The sequence below is a fragment of the Taudactylus pleione genome, unplaced genomic scaffold (genome assembly GCF_031769625.1).
Source record: "Taudactylus pleione unplaced genomic scaffold, aTauple2 ptg000082l, whole genome shotgun sequence".
Taxonomy (NCBI): Eukaryota; Metazoa; Chordata; class Amphibia; order Anura; family Myobatrachidae; genus Taudactylus; species Taudactylus pleione.
Window position 1 is genome coordinate 9,087,518 of NW_028284484.1, and position 24,472 is coordinate 9,111,989.

The 24,472-nt window shown below is 46.4% G+C and overlaps 1 protein-coding gene across 6 annotated transcripts in view; it reads left to right on the plus strand.

Moving 5' to 3' along the window:
* Positions 1-24,472, plus strand: part of CFAP74 (cilia and flagella associated protein 74) — a 279,555-nt gene that overhangs the window by 144,415 nt on the left and 110,668 nt on the right. For all 6 annotated transcript variants that reach the window (XM_088468211.1, XM_088468207.1, XM_088468206.1 and 3 more), the window contains 2 exons: positions 1,573-1,694; positions 18,257-18,385. In XM_088468211.1, the coding sequence (XP_088324337.1) occupies positions 1,573-1,694; positions 18,257-18,385 (251 nt within the window). The remainder of the gene's footprint in view (positions 1-1,572; positions 1,695-18,256; positions 18,386-24,472) is intronic.

Consider the following 24,472-nt stretch of genomic DNA (forward strand, 5'->3'; position numbering starts at 1 on the left):
CCTATACCTTCTAATAATTGTCGCTATTTAGCGTTATGAGTCGCACAATAAATAAATTCTTTCAGACTTTGAGTGTGGTTCCAAAGCACAAAAAGTTATTATTCAATATAAAAACAGATGGTTACACGCTGTGATCTAAAGACAATTAGCGCAAATAAATCATACAGACCCAAGGTACAGTTGTTACATGCGCACGCGCTCTGGACCCAGATACCGGCATCAGTATAGAAACCTCCTTCAACAGCACAGCAAGAAGACTGGCATCCAAGTTTAGAGAGCCCACATATATACCATTACAGAGATAGGCAATACAATAGAACAGTTTGGAATGATTCCATTGGTTCTTCCTGGTTCTTCTGTTACAGTATAGTTCATAGGTCAATTCAAATGGACACAAAGCAGCCTCCAACAGCCCTTTGTGTCCTTTTTCCCGCTGCATGCAAATCTAAGCTGATAACATTACAGAGTACATTTTAATGTTTTAACTCTCCATAGTCCATAGTTTGCAGTCGCATGTTGCAATCTTCTCACCGATGATACCAGAAATCTGTGGAGACACAGTGGATCAGTACAACACCAAACACGGTCTGCTTACCATGTACTAAACCATAGATATCAAATAACCTTTATTTCACAACATTAATAATTACTGAATGAACCTTGAATATTACACTTTAATGCTAGGGAACCTTTTATGTAAGTGTGCAGTGTGTAAGTATTGGACTACATGTTTGTGGAGTACACCATGGTACGTGTTTTGCAGGGTTAATCATTTTATATGTTTTAGTGTCTGTATTTATATGGTGAGAACTTTTAACTTCTTTCTATTGCGTGGGAATCGCACAACACTAAATAATAGCATCGCTGTATGTACTTATAATGGGCGAGATTCACTAAAATGGTGCTGGGCGGCTAGTCGCAAAATGGCGTCCCATTGCCATTCGCAAAAATGGCGTCGCACAGATTTAATTTTAAACCGATCCTGTCTCAGCCAATTATCCGGCTTCGACACTAGCACCTTCTAGAAGATAATAGCTAGAATCTGATTGGTTGCTATGGGCAACATCTCCATTTCTAGAAAGCCACACTGTAGTAAATATACCCCTTCATCCTGTTAAAAAAAAAAAAATCATGTGTTTTTATGTTGTGTAGCTCTCCTGCAGAAACTCTATACATGGTACAGAGTTTGACTGGCCGGTGCCAAATGGATTCCAATAATTTAATAAGTATATATGTGGTTGTGTGTAGGAGAACAGAACTTCAAAAAAAAAAAATTCCAAAAATTATATGAAAAATAGGTTATCTCCAATCCTGCACCAATAACCACTCAATTAATTTAACCTAGAACACAATATCCTATGACTAAAACCTGTAGTCTAAGGTTTGTAGGTTCTATTTTATAGAGTACATGCATCTTCTATACGCTGCATCATTTATGTGAATAATTCCTTGTGAATAGGCTACATTATCCTGAATATTGATGCATACCACAATATGGCTACCTCAGCTCAGGTATTGTGTGTACTTACATATCTGTGAAGCACTCTTCAATTTTATTCTATTTTGTTTCAGATTCTTATGACTGCTACTGGGGTTGCTATCGACGTTCCTGTTTATGTTCCAAAATCTAACATTGATCTGAAGATCTGTACTTATGACCGCCTGTATCAAGACAGTATTGTCGTTAAAAATAGGTATGCCAGCAACATTGTTCATTGTTTTACACTATGTAATGCATAGAACGGTTCTGCATAGATTGAACTAGAAATAGACAAAGTCAGTGAAATGTAGCTTTTTTGTAACAGAATCGTCCATATCATAGAGAGAAGTTGGGGCAATACAGTCTTTGAGTTACACTTTGCTTTACTTTCCGTTGGGATCGCCATTTGTTGTGCTATATTTGTATATTATCATTTAGCAGAGTTTATAGTCTGCTAATGTCCCGTCTGGTGCTGTTTGGGTAAGAAAAAGGATGGGACTAACACAGCCAAGCATTGAAAGAGAATTACATCCAACATTCATTCATTTAAACTGATCTTGATGTGGTGTACCAGAATGAGTATATATTATAACTACTGCTTATTTATGTTTTGTTCACTGGCTAGTGGTTGGTCAAAGCCTAGGTATTGTCATGCTCCAACCTTTAAAGACCACTTTCTTACCTGTCTGGTGTCTGTCATGCTGCATATCGCTCCCAGCTGGTGCTGAGATCTGTCTGTCCTGCCCCTTCCATTCAGTGCATGAAGATGGCTCTCTGCAGCCCCTTGCTCACAGTGGACCTGATTCAGAGTCGGACACTCTTTCAGAGCGCTCGCTCTGAATCAGTGCCCGCCTAATGTATTTTTAGAGCGGCCTCCTGCCGCTCGTACAGCTGTGGGTGGTCAAGACCATCACGACCATCGGGCTTGCGACGAGATCCTTGTGGTAGGGTCTCGTTGCCGCAAGCCCTGGAGTGCTTTCGGCTCTAACAGAGCCGAGAGCACTCCCACTGACATCACTTTTGATGTCAGTGGGGCCGGCCCCAGACGGTAGGCGTTCCCATGGGAACGCCTCCGTCTGGGCAGCCGCGCCCCCGGCCCGCCCACCAAACTTTGTAGCCAGACTCGGAGCGACGGCTTGCCCATCGCTATCCGGGGTCTCGCGCATGCGCACAATGGAGCCGCCTCCGTCGTGCGCATGCGCACTGGGCCAACATCGACCCGCTTGCGAGCGGGTCTGAATCAGGCCCTGTGTGTCTTCCCAGCATGATGGCACACAAGCTGCACACCAGAGTTCCCTCCTAAAACACAGTATGGGCGCAGCCATGTTGGATTTTGTCACCTCCACTCAGAGCGTTGCTCCCAGACCAGCTGATAGCAGCATCCAATCACTGGGGATCCTCCCCTATAAATTCAATTTCCTTTTGCCAGTACAACGTCGCTTTTGCTGAAGTTACAGCTCTGTGTTGAGTTCCCAGGTACTCTGTATCTGAACGGTTCCAGCACGTTATATTCCAGTTCCACGTCTGGTTATCAAGTCTCTTATTCCATCTAACATTCCAATCTGGTTTTACCACAGAGACTTGTTAACAGTAACCTATATCGGTTTCAGCTGATACCTCAAACCATCTGTTCCATGCGAGCTGAGCGCTCGCAACCGGGTCGATGTTTCCCCACTGGGCATGCGCACATTGGAGCCGGCTCCGACTTGCGCATGCGCGAGACCCAGCTAGCGACGGGCACTCCATCGCTAGGGGTCTCGCACCAAATGGGGCGAGCTGTTGATGGTGAGTGACAGCTCGCCCCGTTTGGGAGGCGGGCAGGGGGCGTGGCTGGCCAATTTAAGGCGTTCCCGATGGAACGCTTGCCGTTTGGGAGCGGCCCCACTGAAATCAGCAATGATGTCAGTGGGGAGCTTCCTGCTCGATCAGAGCAGGAAGCTACCTGGGGCATGCGGTTGACGAGACCCAACCTTAGGGTCTCGTCGCAAGCCCCGATGGTCGCGATGGTCTTGAGCATCGCGACCATCACCCTGGTCGATCGCAAGAGCTGTGGGTGGTAAGACGAAGAATGGAAGACCACATTTAACACCCACAATGGGCACTATGAGTACCTCGTTATGCCCTTTGGTCTCAGCAATGCTTCCGCAGTATTCTAGCACTATGTTAAGGAGATCTTCCACAATCTGTTGTACAAACATGTTATCTATCTTGACGATATTCTCATATTCGCCAATGATCTGGAAGAACATCACCGGTAAGTAAATGAGGTTCTAACACGTCTCCGTTTCAATCATCTTTACTGCAAATTGGAGAAGTGTGTCTTCGAGGTCAAGTCTATACCCTTCCTGGGATGTATCATTTCAGGTTCTGGTCTCAAAATTAACCCAGAAAAGCTCCAAACAATTAAGGAATGGCCTCTTCCTAATACTCTCAGGACTGTTCAGTGCTTCCTTGAATTTGCAAACTGCTATTGCAAATTCATAAAGAACTTTTCCACCACAATTGCACCTATTACGACTCTCACCCGGAAAGGTGCCAGTCCATTTAGATGGTCAGAGGAAGCAGAGGAAGCTTTCAAAATAATCAAACTGAAGTTAATTTCAGCTCCTGTTCTTCTTCAACCTGTTGTCACACAGCCATGCGTCTTGGAAGTGGACACTTCTTTCATAGGAGTCAGAGCTCCTGATGGTCTTCTCCACCCATGTGGATTTTTCTCAAGAAAATTCACTTTGGCTGAGTGCAACTACTCTATTGGAGATCAAGAACTTCTCGCTATTAAGTTTAGCCTTGGAGGAGTGGTGCTATCTTTTGGAAGGAGCTGTGCATCCAATTTCTATTTTCACAGGCAACAAAAACCTCTTATATCTTAAGACAACTCATTGTCTGAATCCGAGGCAAGCCAGATGGGTTCTTTTCTTCTCACGATAGATCTTCAAATTGTCTGTTTGTCCAGGGATCCAGACCCGAAATGCTGATGCCCTCTCTTGCTCCATGGAGCAAGAAAATGAGACAACATCCTCTGAGAAGCATCTCATCATTGATCCAGTGGCTGTCTCTGCAGTCATAGTAGAATCCTCACCACCTGTTGGTAAAACTCTTGTCAAGCCCGCATTATGCAAGAAACTGCCACATTGGGCTCATGCTTCCAACTTAGCAGGTCATGCAGGCATTCAAAAGACCTTTGAGTTCATTTCCAGGTCTTACTGGTGGCCCTTTCTCAGAGAAAACGTCCAAGACTTCATTGCCTCTTGTAACAAGTGTGCCCAACATAAAGTGCCTCAACAGTGTCCAGTTGGGCAGTTACTTCCTCTTCAACCTTGGTTACATCTGTCAATGGACTTAATTACTGACCTCATGGTTTCAAACAAATTCAACACCATCTGGGTGGTAGTTGACCAGTTCACCAAGATGGCTCACTTCATAACCCTCACCGGTCTTCCGTCAGCTCCCAAGTTGGCTCAATTATTCCTACAAGAAATCTTCAGACTCCATGGACTACCTCTGGAAATCATCTCTGACCGGGGAGTGCAGTTTGTCGCCAAGGTTTGGCGTTCCTTGTGTTCTTCACTTCAAGTCAAGTTTAATTTCTCCACTGCCTATCACCCCCAGTCTAATGGCAGATGGAAAGAGTCAACCAAGATCCAGAGTAATTTCTTTGTCTATATGTATCCTCCTCTCAGGACAACTGGGCTGAACTGCTTCCTTGGGCGGAATTTTGTCACAACAAACAGTACCATTCTTCATCTGGTTCCACGCCACTTTATGCCACTCATTGCCTTCACCCTCAAGTTCCTGAGTTTCAGTCTCTACCTGCTTCACAGGTTCTAAGCTGCACCTTGCAGCACTTTTCCTAGATTTGGAAAAAGATCCGCTCCTCCTTGGTGAAGGCTTCTGAGCGGTACAAGAAGTTCGCTGACAGGAAGAGGAGAGCAGTCCCCAGTCTCAAGCAAGGAGATCGACTTTGGCCCTCTACACGAAACCCGTGGTTAAGATTTCCAGCCATGAAATTTGAGCACGGCTACATTGGGCCATTCGTCATTGAGCATGTTATTAACACGTTTCATTCAAACTCAAGCTACCTCCATTCCTAAGGATACCAAATTCCTTCCATTATGTTTATTGAAACCACTCATACTCAACCGGCACTTCCAATGGCACCCAAAGTCCAGACTCATCGTGGAGTGGAATACGAAGTGGCAAAGATTCTGGACTTTAGAATCTGTTATGGACGTCTCCAATACTTGATCGACTGGAAGGGCTACGGTTGATCCGAGCGTTCCGTGCAAAGTTTCCACGTAAGCCTAAGAGGTGTCCTGGGGCCACCCGTGAAGGAAGGGGGGATGGGTGATGTCACGCTCCAGCCTTAAAAAACACTTTCTTACCTGTCTAGTGTCTATCCTGACTGGCACGGAGCGTGGACCTCCGTGCCAGTCAGGACAGACACTGGAGAGGTAAGAAAGTGGTCCCAGCCGGGTGCTGAGATCTGGCTGTGCTGCTCTTGCCCCATCTGTTCAGTGTCCTGTATTGAGATGGCTCTCCGCAACCCCTTGCTCACATCATGTCTTCCCAGCATGATGGCACACAAGCTACATGCCAGAGTTCCCTCCTAAACCACAGTATGGGCGCAGCCACATTGGACTCTTGTCACCTGACGCTCTTCCTTCACTCAGAGCGCTGCTCCTCAGACAAGCTGATCACAGCATCCAATCCCTGGGAATCCTCCCCTATGAATTCTATTTCCTGGCTGGCCTCTGTTGCCAGTACAACATCACTTCTGCTGAAGTTACAGCTCTGTGCTGAGCTCCCAGGTGCTCTGTATCTAAACGGTTCCAGTCTGTTATATTCCAGTTCCAAGTCTGGTTATCAAGTCTCCTCTTCCATCTAACATACCAGTCTGGTTCTACCACAGAGACTTGTTAACATTAACATATATCGGTTCCAGCCAATACCTCCAACCATTGTGAAATATGGCAGTACAAATCACTTATACTCTGTAACTTATTTTGTGTTTAATACCTAAGCTTTCACCCTCAAATTACCCCTTTATTCTCTTGTCTTCATGTGCCCCCTGATTATAAAGCAGCCAACCATTTACAGTTTTCATTTATAAGCACCGGGTAGACTTTCTGTGCAGGTAACTCTCTTTTCACTGGCTAGTGAAGCGTATTGATCACCATGAGAGTTGCTCTGCTCTGTTGGATTAAGAAGAGAACAAACGTGCTGCTTGGTTGTTGAAACTAGTTAGTGCAAAAGGTAAATAGGAAGTAGAAGCTGGCACAGTGGAGGAATGTTGGATACATTTATATGTAATAAGGGATTGTGGAACATTAAATACAACACTATAATATACTGATGATCATCTCACCACAATGCCAAATGAAAAGGAAAACCTGCAGTGGTAAAACTGAACTCTTAATACTATGGACATAATAGCATCAATAAATCCTCACTCACCCAACCTTTGACAGTCCACCAGGCACAGCAAGCTCATAGAGAGACAGAAGGAAGTTAGCAGAGATAATTTTAATTAATGCAAAGTGTAATGTCTTCCAATCATTTGAAGTGTCTTGAGAATCCAGAATAGATGGTTCTAGAGACCTTTAACGGATCACCTGCAGCTTCATGTATACACTGAGGCATTGCAGATGAGGCCTCATTCCACCAAGCTGTAATTCAAAGAACACCTATGTGAAGTAGACAGTGTGAGGTGCAACTACTCCAAAGCTGCATCATCCACAACCTGTTGCCCTAAATCAGGCCCTTAACAACTTTTGGAGTGTGTCTTTATAAGTCTTTCTAAGGCTTTCCATATAAAGGGGCATATTTATAAGCTACCGCTTTTCAACTCGCAATGTGGTAATGTAATTTACTGCTTACATTTGTTATAGTTGGGACACCTGGACAGAGCTTCTGAAAAAGCCCTGTCCCGGGAAATGGCTGGAAGCAAAGTAGCTACCATTATCATCTTACTTCCTGGTTTGGACCCAGCGAGCTTACTGCACATGCGTGTCCGTCGGCTGCACATACGTCAGTGGGGGCCGACAGAGAAGGATCTGGAGGATCTCTGCCTGAAAATAAGGCAGTAAAGTAGCCCATAAACTGCCAGGGCAAAAGGTCTGGTATGCGCTTGGTAAATCTGACAGCGTAGTGGCCCCTATAGAAATCTATTGGGGCAGCTTTTGCGGTCGGATATGAAGGGACCATGGCAGATATTGGCTGAAGTCCATCTTTCTTAAATCCTAGGGATACTCAGGATTTACTCATAAATATGCCCAGTGTTCTCCCCAGAAATTATTTCCAGCCGGGTGGCATCCAAAAGTAGCTGGATGGGGGCCTTCGCAATTATGCACGCGCCTGGAAAAGGGGTATCTTCCTTACCAATCCAGCCCGACAGGTCTCAGGCTGCTTCCCCACTGGCTCTCAGTCAAAAGTGCCCATTATACAGTGCCCCCAGGTTTAATAGTGTCCCTTATGCAGTGCCCCCAGACTGGTCCCGGCCCCAGCCCAGCGCTTGCCTTTACTTGCTGGCCGCTCCCGCAGCCGCTCCCTCGCGCTGACTGGATCTAACTAGATCCAGCAGGCGCAAGGGGCAGGCTCCTCACGGTCGCCGGTGACGTCATGATGTCACCCGCGCAGTGCATCACTGGGAACGCTGGCCTCTGAAGCGATTGGAGGCTACTTTAGCCTCGGGTCACTTCAGAGGCCAGCCTTCCATGGCTGGGGTCGCCGGGGAAAAGTGCCGGGTGGCAGGCTGTTTCTGATGGGCGATGCGCCCGCAGAAAACAGCCTGGGGAGAACACTGATGCCCATAATGTGATCTGTTGGGACACAGAATGGAATCATTAAGGGAAAATTATACTAGAGAAACATTCAAACATTAAATGGGACAGTTTTGAAAATGATGATCAATTCTAGTTTTGACCTATTTCTGCACCTACTTTTATTTTCTTATGCTTTCTATTGGTGCTCACTGACTGAATCGGTTTAGAGGAACTCTAGCATTATATATATATATTCTCACATTCTACTTATGTAATCTAAATATTTAGGGAGGAATATGAAAAAATATTCTTGTTATAGACGTTTTTCCAATATATCCACGATGGTGCTAGTAAGTCCCCTTGTAGAGCTCACTATTCAATCTACAGCTATTTTATTTATCCAGCCAGAGCCCTAGTAACAATCTAACTGAGATATAATAAATAATTGAGAGCAGAAGTCGGTGTTACAGACATTCCATACGTGTTTCACACTGCACATGCTCTAGAGCCAAGCAAACACAATTAGGGGCAGTTCAGAGTCTTAGGCATCTGCAGTGCGACTGAATGAGTGTAACTAAGAAATTAGGCAAAAGGGGCATTCGTACATAGGCTAAGTTCAGTGAGGCATGTCAACAAAATTGCTTTCTATGCAGAGTTGTGCACACATGTAATTACAACCTGTTTTTAGTTGGATCTTTTGCTCCATGGATAGGGCTGAGGCAAGTGTGCGATGATCGCAATAAAGGCTATAAACACCAGGATACGAATTGGGGTGGTCTGGACACAGAAGTGTGTGCAACTAGGGGTGTGAGGTCTGCACCATGCAACCTAATGAACCGCTGTAGAACTGCCTAGTGCATCCTGAGGGCACTGAACTTCTTACTGGTCCTGGCGGCATTATCGTCCTGCTATGACCCTGCTAATGGGCAAATATCCTCATTTAGGACCTGATTCAGAGATGAACGCATCTGCGTTTTCGCAAGCAGTGCTGCTGCGGAAATATGCTAATGCCTTCCAAAGCTTAGCTGAGCATAGGGATGCCCACTGCTGCCTTCTCCTATCTGTCCAATGACGTGTAATAGCGTAAACATCTGTAACATTGACGCAGATCGGGCAGTCATGCAGCTTGTAAGTCAAGTCAAACCAGCCACAAACACTGCAGCTCAACTGACACGCTGAGAGCTCTCATGTTGCGATAGTGATTGCAATGGCTAATCTCTATGCATCAGAGTAATCACAATGCAATCGCTGCACGTGCGCAGTGCGGCATTCGCACATAGCAAACAATGATTTATTCTGTGAAAATATCGGCATTGCGCCCATCTCTGAATCAGGCCCTTAGTTCCTTGCACACCATGAGAGATCAATTATGGACGATTTGCATTCAACGCTGACTGTCTTATGTTGTGCACTAGAAATGGCGTGCACAAAATATAAAGTGCATTGCGACAGTTTAAGTGACTCCCGTAACTGACACCGAATTGTAACCACAAGAAACTATTCACATATGTATTATACATAAAGCTTATTAATCTTCTTGACTTCCATATTTGAGGATCGGAGGTTAATACCACCCAAAAACCTCTTTATCTTAATTGAGAGCGGAAGTTGAGAGAATTTGCCAATTACAGAGACAAAATGTTTTACTAAATAATAACCTGACATTATGTTGCCATATTTCCATTTTATGCAGTGTGTCTGAAGAGGCAGCGGCTTTATGCTTTATAAACCCTTTGTAGAAAAGAATACTGCATATAAACTGCAAACGTTCCAAAAACATGCACAATAAAATATCTCAATTACATGTCTTATCTACCTCCAAAGCAACTATTCTCTAAACACATTAGCTATTTTGTGAGCTGAGCCAATATGCAGGGAAATGTGTCATTTTAAGCAATTGGGAGCCAGAGCCTTATTAATATTTAGGGGTACATTTATTAAAGTGCAGGTTTTTAGAATTGGAGATGTTGCCCATAGCAACCAATCAGATTCTAGTTATTTATCTAGCACCTTCTAGAAGATAATAGCTAGAATATGATTGGTTGCTATGGGCAACATCTACACTTCTAAAAACCTGCACTTTAGTAAATATACCCCTTACCCTTTTGATTATGGTTACAAAGTACCTCAGTGACGTCATTGGTTCCTAATGAGCTAAGTTATCATCATTTATTTATATGGCTCCACAAAATCCACAGCATTGGGCATTCAGCATACAAATGCATGAGTACAAATTAAGCAAATTAACTACCGGCCCGCCCTAGTTAGCCAGTGTAGTGCCGACCGCAGTGTGTGCGGTCAGCACTACACATTTACACAGGACCGGCGCTAGGCTTCCCAGCGTCGGTTCTGTACTGCACAGCTGAGCCCCTTCCCTCCCCCTGAGCGCTTGCCCAATAGCGCCAGGAGGAGGGTGGCAGGTGGGTGGGCTCAGGCTGCTGTTGCTGCTGCACACACATCACCGCCAGCGCTGGCGGCGATGTGTGTGTTAAACAGCAGTCAATGAGCATCAGATAGACGCTCATTGACCGCTGCAGCCGCAGCGCCCACTGCAAGAGCCGGCTCCTGCAGTGGGTAATGGTAGAGACGTCATGACGTCTCTCCCATAATGCAGAGCGCGCCAGCCCGGGAGGACTGAAGTGCGGATGGCAGCGTGGCTTCAGGTAAGAATTTTTACATTATTTATTGTGCCATTTCAGTGTGTATTTATTGGGGGGGAGGCTAAGGAGGGGACTACTACTGGGGGCACTTCTTTGGGGGGGCGGGTTCCACTACTGGGGACTACTACTGGGGGCACTGCTTCGGAGGGGGGGCACTACTGGGGTCTACTACAGAGGGGAAGACTATTACTAAAGAGGGGACTACTACTGGGGGCACTGCTTCGAGGGGGGGCACGGGACCACTACTGGGGGCTACTACTGGGGGGGATACTAATGGGGGTACTGCATTGGGGGGGACCACTACTGGGGTCTACTACAGAGGTCACTGCATTAAGGGGGACTCCTACTGTGGCCACTATAAAGGTCACTGTGTAGGGGGAACTACTACTGGGGGCACTGCATTGGGGGGACCACTACTGGGGACTATTACTGGGGGGGGGACCACTACTATTGGGAGCACTGCATCAAGGGGGACTCCTACTGCGGCACTATATAAGGGGCTTACTACTTGGGGCCTCCATAAGGAGGACAACTACTGGGGGCACTGTATAAGGGGCACTACTGGGGGACTGCATATGGGGGATCACTACTGGGGGCACTGTATAAGGGGAACTAATGGCAGGCTGGATAAGTGGGACTACTACAGGGGAAACTGTGTAAGGGGCACTGCATATGGGGGATCACTACTGGGGGCCTGTATAAGGTGAACTAATCGGGGGCTGCATAAGGGGGACCACTAGTGGGAGTACTGTATAAGGGGCACTACTGGGGGCCTGCATAAGAGGGACCACTACTGGGGGCATTGCATACTGGGGGTACTATATAAGGGGGACCACTACTAGGGGCACTGCATAGGGGGGACTGTATAAGGGGCACTGCATTAAGGTGCAAATGGAAAAATATTCCCAGTGACAAGAAAGGGGTGTGTGTCATGTTGACACGCCCCATTTTTCAGTGGCCACGCCCCTTGTGATCGGCACGCGCACATAGTGGTGAGGGGGGGGGCTCCATTTTCAAATTTGTCCTGGGCTCCAAATACCCTAGTTACGCCACTGCTGGCATCTGACCGCTCGAGAGGTCAGAGGAAGCCAGCGCTGAGGTGAGTAATGGCTGATCCCAGGCCGCAACCAGACAGTACACCCCCCACTTTTAGGGTGGACTCCGGACACCCACAAAGGGCTTTTCAGGATTTTTTTTTAATGAAAAGCTCGAACAAACTGTGGAGCATGGACATCAGACGCCTGGATCCATGCCCGTTCTTCAGGTCCTTACCCCTTCCAATCAATGAAATACTGAAGCTGATTCAACCGATGTTGACAGTAAAGGATCTTTTCAATCTCAAATTCGACTCCCAATTGAGTATGAACTTGAGGTGTCTTGGGTGGAGAACGCTGGAATTGATTAAGAATTAATGGTTGTAGAAGAGAAACATGAAATGTGTTGGAAAACTTCAACTGAGGAGGTAGCTCCAATTTGTACACCACCAGATTGATAACTTTAAGAATACGATATGGTCCAATGAAATGTGGAGCAAATTTCATGCTTGGAGCCTTCAGTCAAATGTTTTTAGTTGACAGCCACACCTTATCTTCAATCTTCAGAAGAGGAACGGCAAGACAAACGATCAGCCAACTTTTTGTAGTTACTATAAGCTTTTCTCAAGGAGAAGTGAATGTTTTTCCATATATCCGAAAATTATTCCACAAGATTTGTTACGGCAGGTACTTCCATAGACGGTAAATCTTAGAAATCTGGAACACGCGGACATCTTCCATATACTGCAAAGAATGGAGTAGAATTTGAAGAGTAGTACCTAAATTTGTGGGTAAACTCTGCCCAAGGTAATATATCGACCCAGTCATCTTGAGAAGAAGATACAAAGAGTCTAAGATATGTTTCCAATTCCTGATTCACCCTCTTGGTTTGGCCATTTGTTTGTGGGTGATAGGCGGGAGAAAACTTCAGTTTAATTACACAAGAGGCACATAAAGCCCTCCAGAATTTGGCCACACATTTGTACACCTCGATCCGACACTACCTCCTTTGGTAGTCCATGAAGATGGAAGGTGTCACGAATAAACATTTTGGCCAACTGTGGAGCTGAAGGAAGTCCAACCAAGGGTATAAAATGGACCATCTTTGAAAATCTATCTACTACCACCCAGATAGTATTATGTCTCTTAGAGGATGGTAACTCAGTAATAAAATCCATCGACAGATGAGTCCAAGGAGTATGAGGAATAGGCAGAGGACGCAAAGGGACAATAATTTTGTTGCGAGTGGATTTATGATGAGCACACTTGGCACAGGAAACAATAAAATTTCAGACATCTTCCTTCATAGTGGGCCAACAGTAGGAGTGCTGTAAAAACTTAAAAGTTTTGAGGATGCCCGAGTGGCCAGCAAACAAGGAGGCATGAGGCCAAATTAATAAATTCTTATGCAACTGAGGCGCCACAAAAGATCTTGCCAGGAGGTGGAGTATGCAACTGAGTTTGAGCAAAAACAAGAGAATCTAGAATAGGACGAGGTTGTTCTGCTTATTCTTGTGTAGGCAGGAGGGACCAGGAGAGTGCATCAGCCTTTTTATTTTGTATGCCAGGACGAAATTGGATTTTGAAATTCAACCTGGAAAAAAAAGAGACCAGCGATCTTGTCTGGCATTCAAACAATGTGCTGTCTTGAGATAAAGGAGATTCTTATGATCGGTGATGATTGTAATAGGGAATTTAGCGCCTTCCAAAAGGTGTTTCCATTCCTGTAGTGCCAATTTCATATCCAACAATTCTTAATCCCCTATGGCATAATCTTCTCGGCCGGGGAAAGTTTATGAGAAAAGAAACCGCAAGGATGATTCTTCCCATCTTCAGCCACTTGAAACAGTACAGCTCCCACTCCTACCGCAGAGGCATCTACTTCTAATGTGAAGGTTTTCTCAAGTTGTGGTTGACAAATAGTTCTAGCTGTGGAAAAAAGCTGTTTTGAGTGCTTGGAAGGCAGCCACCGCTGCAGGAAGCCAATGAGATGGATTAGCACCCTTCTTAGTGAGCTGTGATGGGTCAATGATAGTAGAAAAGTTTAAAATGAATCTCCTATAATAATTAGAGAAGCCAAGAAACAGTTGGATGGCTATCAAGGAGTTTGGTTGGGGACAGTCTTGAATGGCTCTTAGCTTGTCTGAATCCATTTGAACGGAATTTCCCAATATGATGTACTCCAAAAATGGCATGGAAGACTGTTCAAAAAGACATTTGGAAATGTTCCTGTACAGATGATGACTTCGAAGATGGAACAAAACCTCTCTGACATGTAGACGATGGGATTGCAGGTTCGCTGAAAAAATTAAAATGTCGTCCAGATAGACTACAACAAATTTGAAAGGACATCTCTGAAAATTTCATTGACGTAGCTCTGAAAGACTACTGGCGCATTACACAAGCCAAAAGGCATCACCAATGGCCATCTCGCGTATTAAAAGCGGTTTTCACTCATCCCCTGCCTTAATACAGATTAAATAATAGGCTCTACGGAGATCCAATTTAGTGAAAAGGGACGCTCTACGAACTTTATTAAAAAGTTCCCAGATGAGTGGCAAAGCATATCTATTTTTTACGGTGATTTTATTCAGCCCACGGTAGTCTATGTAGGGTCTGAGGGCCTAATTCAGACCCGCTCGCGAGCGCAGGACCCTCGCAAGCGGGTCGATGGTGCCCTAATGCGCATGCGCACGACAGAGGGAGCTCCGTCGTGCGCATGCGCGAGACCCGCATAGCGACAGCCAAGCTGGGTCTCGCACCAAAGGGGGTGTGCTCTCGATGGTGACTGACAGCACGCCCCCTTTGATGGGCGTGCCGGGGGCATGGCTGCCAGACGGAGGCGTTCCCATGGGAACGCCTACCGTCTGAGTCCGGCCCCACTGAGTAGTGATGTCAGTGGGAGTGATTTTGGCTCTGATAGAGCCAAAATCACTCCAGGGCTTGCGGCAGCGAGACCCTACCGCAGGGTCTCGTCGCAAGCCCAATGGTCGCGATGGTCTTGACCATTGCGACCATCATCGTGGCCGCTCGCTATAGCTGTAGGTGGTCACCCACAGCTATACGAGTGGCCAGGAGGCCGCTCCATTTTAAGGTAGGAGGGCCCTGATTCAGAGCGTCCGGCTCTGAATCAGGCCCTGAGACCCCTGTTTTTCTTCTTGACAAAGAAGAATCCAGCCCCAGCAGGAGAGGAAGATGGTATTATAAAACCCTTGCCAGGTTTTCTCTAATGTAGTCGGACATAGCAGCTGTTTCTGGAACCAAAAGAGGGTATATACGGCCACGAGGTGGCATCTTCCCAGGGATTAGATCGAAGCCGCAGTCCCAAGGGCGACGGGGAGGCAGTTTGTCCACAGCTTTTTCACAATAAACGTCAGAGAATTCGTGATATGGTTTTGGCAGATGAGAATCTGGTTTAGAAGTCAATAGATCAGACATAGGCAGCTTTGGGGAAGATTCAGTAGAGACTTGTTGGGTTCGTACTGGAACAACATGAGGAAGACACTGGTGAAAACAATTGGATCCCCAAGCCAGTACTTGCATGGTGGACCAGTTCAGTGTGGTGTTATGAGCCTTAAGCCATGGTAGACCTAGTACTAGAGAATAGGGAGGTTTAGGTAGAACCAAGAGTTCTAACTCCTTGATGTATGCATCCTACCCAAAGTGAACAGGAAGAGTCACTGAAGATATAACATCTCCTAGGATAACATTGCCATCTACTCCAGAAAATGCCATCCTGCTTGGAAGAGTAAGAACCAGGATTCCTAGTTCATGTGTCAGAGATTCAGATATAAAATTTCCGGCGGGCTCCTGAGTCCACCAAGGCTTTAATATTTTTGATTCGAGTCTTGAAACGAATAGACACCGGTAAAAGACTATCCAATGAATGGGAAGGCTTAGTTAACACCCCCAACTGGACGCTCCCGAAACCAGTTAGGGTCTCTCGTTTCCCGAGAGGAGAGGACAAACCTAAGAATATGATCAGGGGCTGCACAGTAGAGGCAAAGCTTGTTCTGAAATCGGTGGTTTTGCTCAACCGAAGTCAAACGTGACCTGTCACCCTGCATAGGTTCCTCCTTTAGTTGGAGCAGGAGAGAAAGAACGTGCAGTTGGTGAAAATCGATCCTTGAAATGATCTTCACAGCCTTTACTAGCCTGCTGTTCTCTGTGGCGCAAGTCAATCTTAATACATAAAGATATTACATCAGATAAGGACTCTCGAGAAGCTAGCTCATACTTCATTCTCTTGAACAATCCGTGAAGAAATGCTGCCCTTAGCGCCTCATTGTTCCACTTTAACTTATAAGCGATCATCTGGAATTGAACCACGTACTGGCCCACTGTACGTGTCCCTTGTCGAACTCGTAGGAGATCAGAGGAAGCCGAGGCAGTCCAGCCTGGCTCATCAAAGATTCTTTTGAAAGAACAAATACAATTTTCATATTTGGAGACGAGAGGATTAGCTCGCTCCCATAATGGAGAGATCCAATCCAAGGCAGTTCCAGATAGTAAGGAGATGATGTATGCAACCTTTGACCTTGGAGTGGGGAAATTCTGGGGCAAGCACTCGAACTGTATCTCGCACTGATTGATGGAGCCCCAACAGCATCTGGGGTTTCCATCAAAGTGTTCTGGAGAGGCCAACTGTAGACGAGACTCTTGAGTTACTGCTACTGGAGGAGTAACTGGAGCAGATCTACAGGGAACAGGAAGTATAGTGGGCAGAGTTGACTGAATGGAGATTAATTGACCGGAGAGTTCCTGGAGATCTTGAGCCACCTGATGTTGTGCTGTCATGTTCAGGCTATGATGGTCCCCTGCAGAGGGATTAGAAGACGTGGTCCCAGGTTGAGAAAGGAATCTGGATATATGCCTTCTTGATCCACAAGATGTTGGCTAGACCTGACCAAAGGCGCGGGGTCTAATTTACTGGGAGGTGTTCCCCTCGAAGCGGGATTTGGGCTTAAACTGCACCCAGCAAGCAGGTTGAAGCCCTTTGGTCAGGTATCCAGCACAAGTGGGAAATGGAAGAACACAATCACAGGGAAAGCACAGGAGAATGACACTGGAAGTTTTGCACATGGGTGATATACTGGGTACACGCTGTAGCTTCAGACGCAGAACTGACACAGGAGAATGGCACTAGGATTTTGTACTTGGATGACGTACTAAGTACACACACTGTGGCTCCAGACGCATAAATGGGACAGGATGGTGACACTTTGGAGATGGTACTCGGATGATGTACTGAGTACACACACACCACGGGTACGGGTAACACTAGGAGAGTATTACTGGAAGAAAGGAGCTTGGAACCTGGAACGCTGCAACATCAAGTATACACTGGAAGTAACAACGTTGTAGAGGCAACTTCCTGTTGTCTGGAGCCCAGCGAAATACCCTAAGGTAGCAGTCCATTGGAGGATAGTGTCAGCTGACAGCAACCAATGCTACCGTTGGGTAAAGGGCAATCACGTGATGTAGACTGTCATGGCTGTGGAGATTAGGGGGTTTGGAATATATTCTCTGAGAGATAGTGTAGTGTAGGATTGGGATAGGTTGAATGTAAAGAAGAGCATCTGAGCAGATTTCTTCCATTATCTGTAAGCACAGCGGGAGCTCTATTAATTATCCACATAATTCCTGGGTACAGTATGCTTTTCAGCTTCACAACATTAAGTGCGCATTGTATTGGGGGCCTGATTCAGCACGGACCACACGGCTGCGTTCGCACGCACCTGCTAGCTGTGAAAATATGCTAATGAATGCAATCGCACAGCAACCGCAGCACTATACCAAGACGCCCATCAATGTATAAAGCCACCCACTTCCCATGACATGTATCCGCAAGTCAGCAAAAACATCGGTAACATCGAGTAACATTGTATCCATTCGCACAGTTGTGGTTGACCTGACCCTACCTCACAGACTGCTAAACTTTCTGTCGCCATCTAGACCTTTGCCAGCGTATACAATCGCAGGGGCTTAATTATGCACGCCCCTGCAACGGCGTTCAAACGCACAGGCACGCCTGCGTTCCGCCGGCCACCCCCCCGTCCACTCCCAAACGGTCACTTCATGTCACTCACTATGCGATTGGACTGCATGCTCACTGCAGTCGATTCCCGGTCGCAGTGGCCGGTTCGCGCACACACACTACGATGCATGCGCAGAGCACAAACATCGACCGGCTGTGTGCGAACGCATCCGTGTGATCCAACCTGAATAAGGCCCTGAATTCAGTGGTATTTAGTTTAGATTAATAACTGCATAACTTACCTTCAGCACTGAGAGTTTACGGACATGCTTTGTCTTTTGCAGAGCAACAACCGCTCTACGTTTAAAGTTTGAAGTCTGCAAAGAACTGAGGAACCACATGGAGCTGCTACCGAAGACTGGTTTCATTCAGGCTCAGTCTTCCTTCAGTGTGCAACTCAAGTTCTTACCCAGGTGAGTGCTTAGTTAGATGTAATAATGCACTGTATATCATTTACTAATTTCATTTATGACCATTTTGGGTTCTGATTTCTCATCACCCTCAATCCATGTATACACAGGCATTTTAGCACAACATTTAATAATGTAAAGCATCTGTAAAGCTAGTACTTCTACATGCATGAGGTACATGGGAACCTGCATTCTCATAGCCCAGAGTAGTAAGGGCCCGGGGATCCGCCCATCAGCCCCATCCAATATCAGGTTGTCGCTTCCTACTGTCCTTTGTGGTTTTGTTCGTCCACCTTTTGCTGGGTGATGGGCTCTGAGTACCCTCATGACGTAAAAGTATAAGAGGTCATCTGGATAGAAGCACTCAAAGATAAAGGTGGTAGAGGAGAGGTGGGAGGATTAGCAGGAAGGCAGATGTTAAATAGGTTACCAGACAATTGGGAATGGAACATGCTAGGAGACAAGTGGTGGGGTTAAGGCAAACAAAATTTGGAGTTGATAAAGAGAGCATACAAAAAGCACAGAGGGTATTCGGAGTCTGACTGCGGGAACCAACACCATCTTCGGATGGCATTGGTACCCATAACCCTGGTCCTTCCTATGGGAAGGAGGTATGGGTTGCAATGAGGGCTCCAAATGGATCCCTCCGCTTGTATTGGCCCTCTACGTGCACATGCATGAACTTAGGTCATGCATGTGTGCTAATCCTGCTGGGTGAGACCCAGCGCCGTAGCTGAACGGCAGTGCGCCCTGTGCAGCACTACCGCCCCTCTTGCTCCCTCTCCGTCCCCCTCCTCCCCCTTAGCGCTTACCTTTCCTTCCAGGAGGTGGAGGGCGGGCGGGATCCTATGCCAACGTTCTTGTGCGCCATGCACCTCCGGCGTCGGGAAGTGTGTGGTCGGTGCCCCTTGAGGATTCCGCCCTGTGCGGAGGCACCGGCCGCACAACCCTCCCTACGGCCCTGGTAAGACCCCATGGTGTAAAGTTACACTGCTACTAATTAGCCGCACAGCTGTCCGTGTTAGGGTTTGTCAGAGCAGATCTCCCAGCACTAGAGCAATCTTGAATTCTCAGGTAATGTGTTATCCGATGCCACAACTCGCGGTGAGTTGTATATTAAAGTATAGGGGTATGGGGCAATGCAGATGGAGCATATTCATTATTATGCCCAACAGAGTGAGAATATAGAAAAGGGAGGCGGGCAAGGAGGTACAATATTTTTTAGCGGGTTAGGGTTGAGCATCATGTATATTCCTTCCCATTGCAACTTTGCCTTTTCTCAGCACCATCCCTATTTTATCTCTTAGGGGCATATTTACCAAGTTAATTATGCCATTAAAACATGCAGAAATAGCTGTTTCTGCATGTTTATGGGCAGACTTAAGCTTAGCTTTTCAGAACTTGCTTGCATTAGGTAGAGCAGTGATTCCCAACCTCGGTCCTCAATGCACACTAACAGTCCTGGTTTTAGTGATATCCATGCTGGAGAACAGATGAATAAATCAAAATAACTGAGCTACTAATTAAGTCACCTGTGCCCAAACATGGCAATACTTAAAATCTGGACTGTTAGTGTGCCTTGAGGACCGTGGTTGGGAACCCCTTAGCTCAGATGGCATTAACCCAGCAATCCTTAGTGCAGCAGACCTGCTGGGTTGGAATCTTGCAAATGGAATGCAGAGCACTGGTAACAGTTCCTCACTCCCTGCACATGGCTTAAATAATACTAAAGCGTGGGAGCTGTAGCCCTAGAAATTGGATATGTACTTTTTTCTGGGTACTATAAGCCTGCACTTTTCCTGTATTATAATCACACTGAGGCTGCTTGTGGCCCAGGGGTATGTTTAAATCCTCATAATATGCCTGGTACCACATAAAGGTAGAGCCAGATCTAGAAGTAATAGGTGTCAGATGCTTGTTTCAGTTTTATTTTACTTATATTTATTCTGCATTACACAAAGATGTCTTACTGTACATAACGGTTAGAATGTAAATGTGCTGATAGGGAATGTGTGTTATAAGCGGGTCAGGTGCTATAATTAGGCAAATTTGCCTAGTGCCCCAATGGTTAGGGGACACCTAAAATTCTGAATGAGTGACATAGTGTCAGATGTCCAGTGCTGTTGATGTCCCCACATGGAGCGGTAAACACTCACTCAAATGAATAGAATCCAGCAGCTTCTTACATGTGAAGCTGATTTTTGCAGCTCCTCCAGGTCAGTGTAACATTGAGAGTATGGTGCTTGTTAATGATGTCACAGACAAACGCCACGCTTCAAGTCCCATGAGAAGAGGATGCTGCCCTCACTTTCCATCTGCTAAGGTAAGCAGTGGGGCAGCAATTCGTGAAGGGGGGGGAGGATGATTACAGTAAGATGTGTATCGGCTCTCCTTAGTAGACCACTTACCATTATACTGAGACCACAAAGTTCACAAAGTTGCCACTTGAGGGGTCCCAATCTTTTTAATTACTCCAGCGCCCAAGGAGGCCAAGGAGAGCTTCAGTGCTGATATAGACTGCCCATTTCAGAGAGGCAACAGACCTGTGATAACCGAGCTGCGTCCTCCTACTATGGTCCTTACTATGGTAAGAGGGGATGTAGTCGGCATCCCAGCAGTCGAGATGTTGGCAGTCAGAGTACCGGTGCCCGAATTAGACAGCAGACAGAATCCCGGCTCCCGAATTCTGACCGATGACATACGGTAAATATTAGGGTTAGAGAGAGGGTTAGGGTTAGGCGCTAGGGGGAGGGTTAGAGAAAGGCTGCTGTGGGGGAGGTTTAGGATAGGCTGGGGGGGGTTAGGGTTAGGCTGCGGAAGGGGAGGATTAGGCTGCAGGAAAGGTTGGGGGAGGGTTAGGATTAGTATACTTACCTAATCCTGTCGGTATTCTGACCACCAGCATTCCATACCCAACCTGGTAAGAGGACCCAGATTGGCAAACTGTCACTTGTGAAATTATAGCATTTTTATATAATTGACAAGTCTCCAAATTTCCAAATTGCATATTTAATAGCATGAAAGAATGATAAAAAGCATTAGAGTAAATACAGAAGTGCCCTTATACATATTTGCTGCAGTCACGCTAGACAACCTTTCACGGCGCGCCAGGTCCCATGAGACTCTACTAAAGACTGACGTCTTTTTTTGCCGAAAATGCGTCTAATGCAATGCTATGCAACTGGGACGCACCAGCAGACTGTGCTGATTCATTTAATTTACACTTGTATATCTGTGTGCGACGGAGTATCTGAATCTGTATACAAAGTGCTACAACGTAGCGGCCGCAGCTTTTTTCATTCTAAGTTCTGTTGTGGTTCATATACAGGCTCAGGTGCACACAGATATACAGGTGTCATCAAATGAATCAGCACAGTTTACTGGTACATCCTAGTCGACTTAGACACATTTTCGGCCAAAAAAGTTGCCCGCCGCTAGCAGAGTAGCACGGGACCTGGTGGCTCACTCATGCCAGGCAAGTCGCGCTGCGTGGCATATTAAGGCTAGATGTATGAGGACACATCTGTAATCTCCCCCTTTATTATCTCTACATTTTCCTAACAGAGCTGTTCACATAATGCCACCTAGTGGGTTTGAGGAGCCACTGCTTTCCCACTTTATGACAATTATTTTTGTTTAGTTAAAAATGTTTGAATTATATATATCTCACACACTTTATTCATCAGGAATACTTTTATAGGAGCAAATGTACAACTCTACACTAAGAGCCTGATTCAGACCTGGACGCTATGCTGCGCTCGCTCGCATTGAGCGATTTTTCACAATGTGCGCATGCGTATGAGTCGCAATGCGCGTGCGCAAACCAGTCATTGCGATGGGAAAGTGCTCGTCCGTAGCCCACAGTTGGGCCGCTATTTTGAGTGACAGATAGTGCCGTTTGTGGGTAAGGTGCTTGTAAACGTGGGTGTGGATGTGCGAACGCAGGCGTGCCCGACCGTCAGAACAGCGTTTAATGGGTGTGCATAATTAGCAAAGTAGCGTCATTGCACACGTGACTGGGTTGTATTTTAGCCCGAACTGCTCGCAATGTTGTGGTGGGAAAAGGCTACCACAAGCACTGTGAGCAGCTCCGATGGCTCTCGATGTTCCCGATTAATCCTACAACTGCCGGAGATGACGTGTGTTGCGAGTGGCAAAGGGGCGTCTTTATACAGGTCCGAGCGCATAGTGCGGCCGCTCGCTATTACTTAGTGGGCGGCTTTACGCGACGCAGTGCGAGCACATGATTTAAATAGCCGGCCCCTTTTAGCCAGCGAGCTGCCACAAATAGCGTCCGGGTCTGAATCGGGCCCTAAGTCATTGAGAAAAACTGTGCGGCATTGTCTAGATTTATGTGACACAACCTATTTGATATAGGGGCCTATTCATCATTACATAATAATTATTAGTGACAATTATGTTTTGAACTCGCTGCGAGTTCAAAGTACCGTTCAGAGGTATTCATAATGCCTCCTTGCCTAAAGTATCACTCCGGAAAAACTACTCTTTGCGGAGTCAGCTTTTCGGAATTGTGATACTTTTCACAGTTATCTAAGCCCTGTCTGCTCCTAGCCCACAGCCTCTGCCTGTCTCCCCTCTCCACGGTCGGCAGCTCCTGCTCGCTCACTGTCTCTTTCAGACACGGATGTCTAGCCCAGGCCAATCTGCCCCTTCGCCTCTACGTATAATTGCTTCTCCCGCTGGAGCCTGTCCCCCAACCCGCTGCAGTTGCTTCCCTCTGACGGTGTCTGTCCCAATGGCCGCCGCCCCCCCCCACTGCTCCATGATGGCCACAGCTGCTCTGTATGTAAACCCCCCGTGGCCGTTGTCTGTTGAAGTGATCCCCGCCACGCTGGCCGCCACAGTAGCTCTGTATGTAATGCCCCCCCGGTGTTTGTCCCGAGCGCACGGTTTGCTGCTGGCACATCCACTCTGTATATCCCCCTCCTGCTGTCTGTGTCTGTCCCAGCTGCCCCCCCCCCCACTGCTGCTGCTACAGCCACTCGGTCAAGATGATGAAGCAGCTGGAACCCAGAGCTTCCGGTGATAAGGACGGAGACCCCCCTGCGGGTGTCCAACCAGAACATGCTGAACATAAGCAGTGTGGCCAAATGTCTGCGGTGCCGTGGAGCTCTCAGCTCCAGGGCTCGGCAGTGCAGAGACAGCAGGGAGGGATCTGAATAGATCCCTCTGCTGTGGCTGGCATGTAAATCTTCACAGGCAGCCATGTAAATATCAGCCTGTGAAGGTTACCGGGGTCTGAACGCCATCTCAGAGTGGCGTTCAGTTACATGATCAAGTTTAGATAAAATGCTTTTTCGTAACTTGATGAATAGCCCTGACTCTTATTTCTACAAAAGTATGTGAAAATGTTAATTTCACATGCTTTTGTGAAAAATAAGTGATGATGAATAGGCCCTATAGCCTGAAAACTAACTTCTGCTTACACGTTGCACATTTGTCTATTTACATAATCTATGTTCTCGCAGCTTCCTTACTTTGCAATTCTTAATGCCAATTTACAAAGAGTAAGTATTGATATTTAGGCACATAAGGGACCAGTGTTCATTTCAGTAAACTCGATGCTTCCGTGAAATACTGATTCTATAGATTACTCTCTTGTCTTGGCTTTGCTGATCTCTACTTCTCATGTCCAAGTCCGACTTTTTATTGAAAGACTCATTGGAAAGCTTCTATTCATTATCACTTAATTTCTACAAAAGAAGCTGAAAAATAACAATTTCACCTGATTTTGTAGAAATTAAGTTTTGGGGCCATTTATCATAACGATAATGCAGAAGATATCCCTGATACTTACCTTTCTCTCCCAATGTGGCCCGCTGTCCCCATACACTAGTATGGGGACCTAAACTCTTCAAACTCAGAAAATATTATATTTTCGGAGCTTGACTGTGGGAGCATTCGCCATCTTCAGAGTTCTGGTCCCTTTTGGATCTCTCACCCCTGTCTGGCTCCTACCGCAGGATGCCAGAGCTTTGTGCGCCTGCGTGATCTCTAGTTCATGTAGGCGCACTAACACTGCTGAGTGCTCTGAAAGGAGCAGTGAAAGCGTTTGGGGAGACGGCTGAT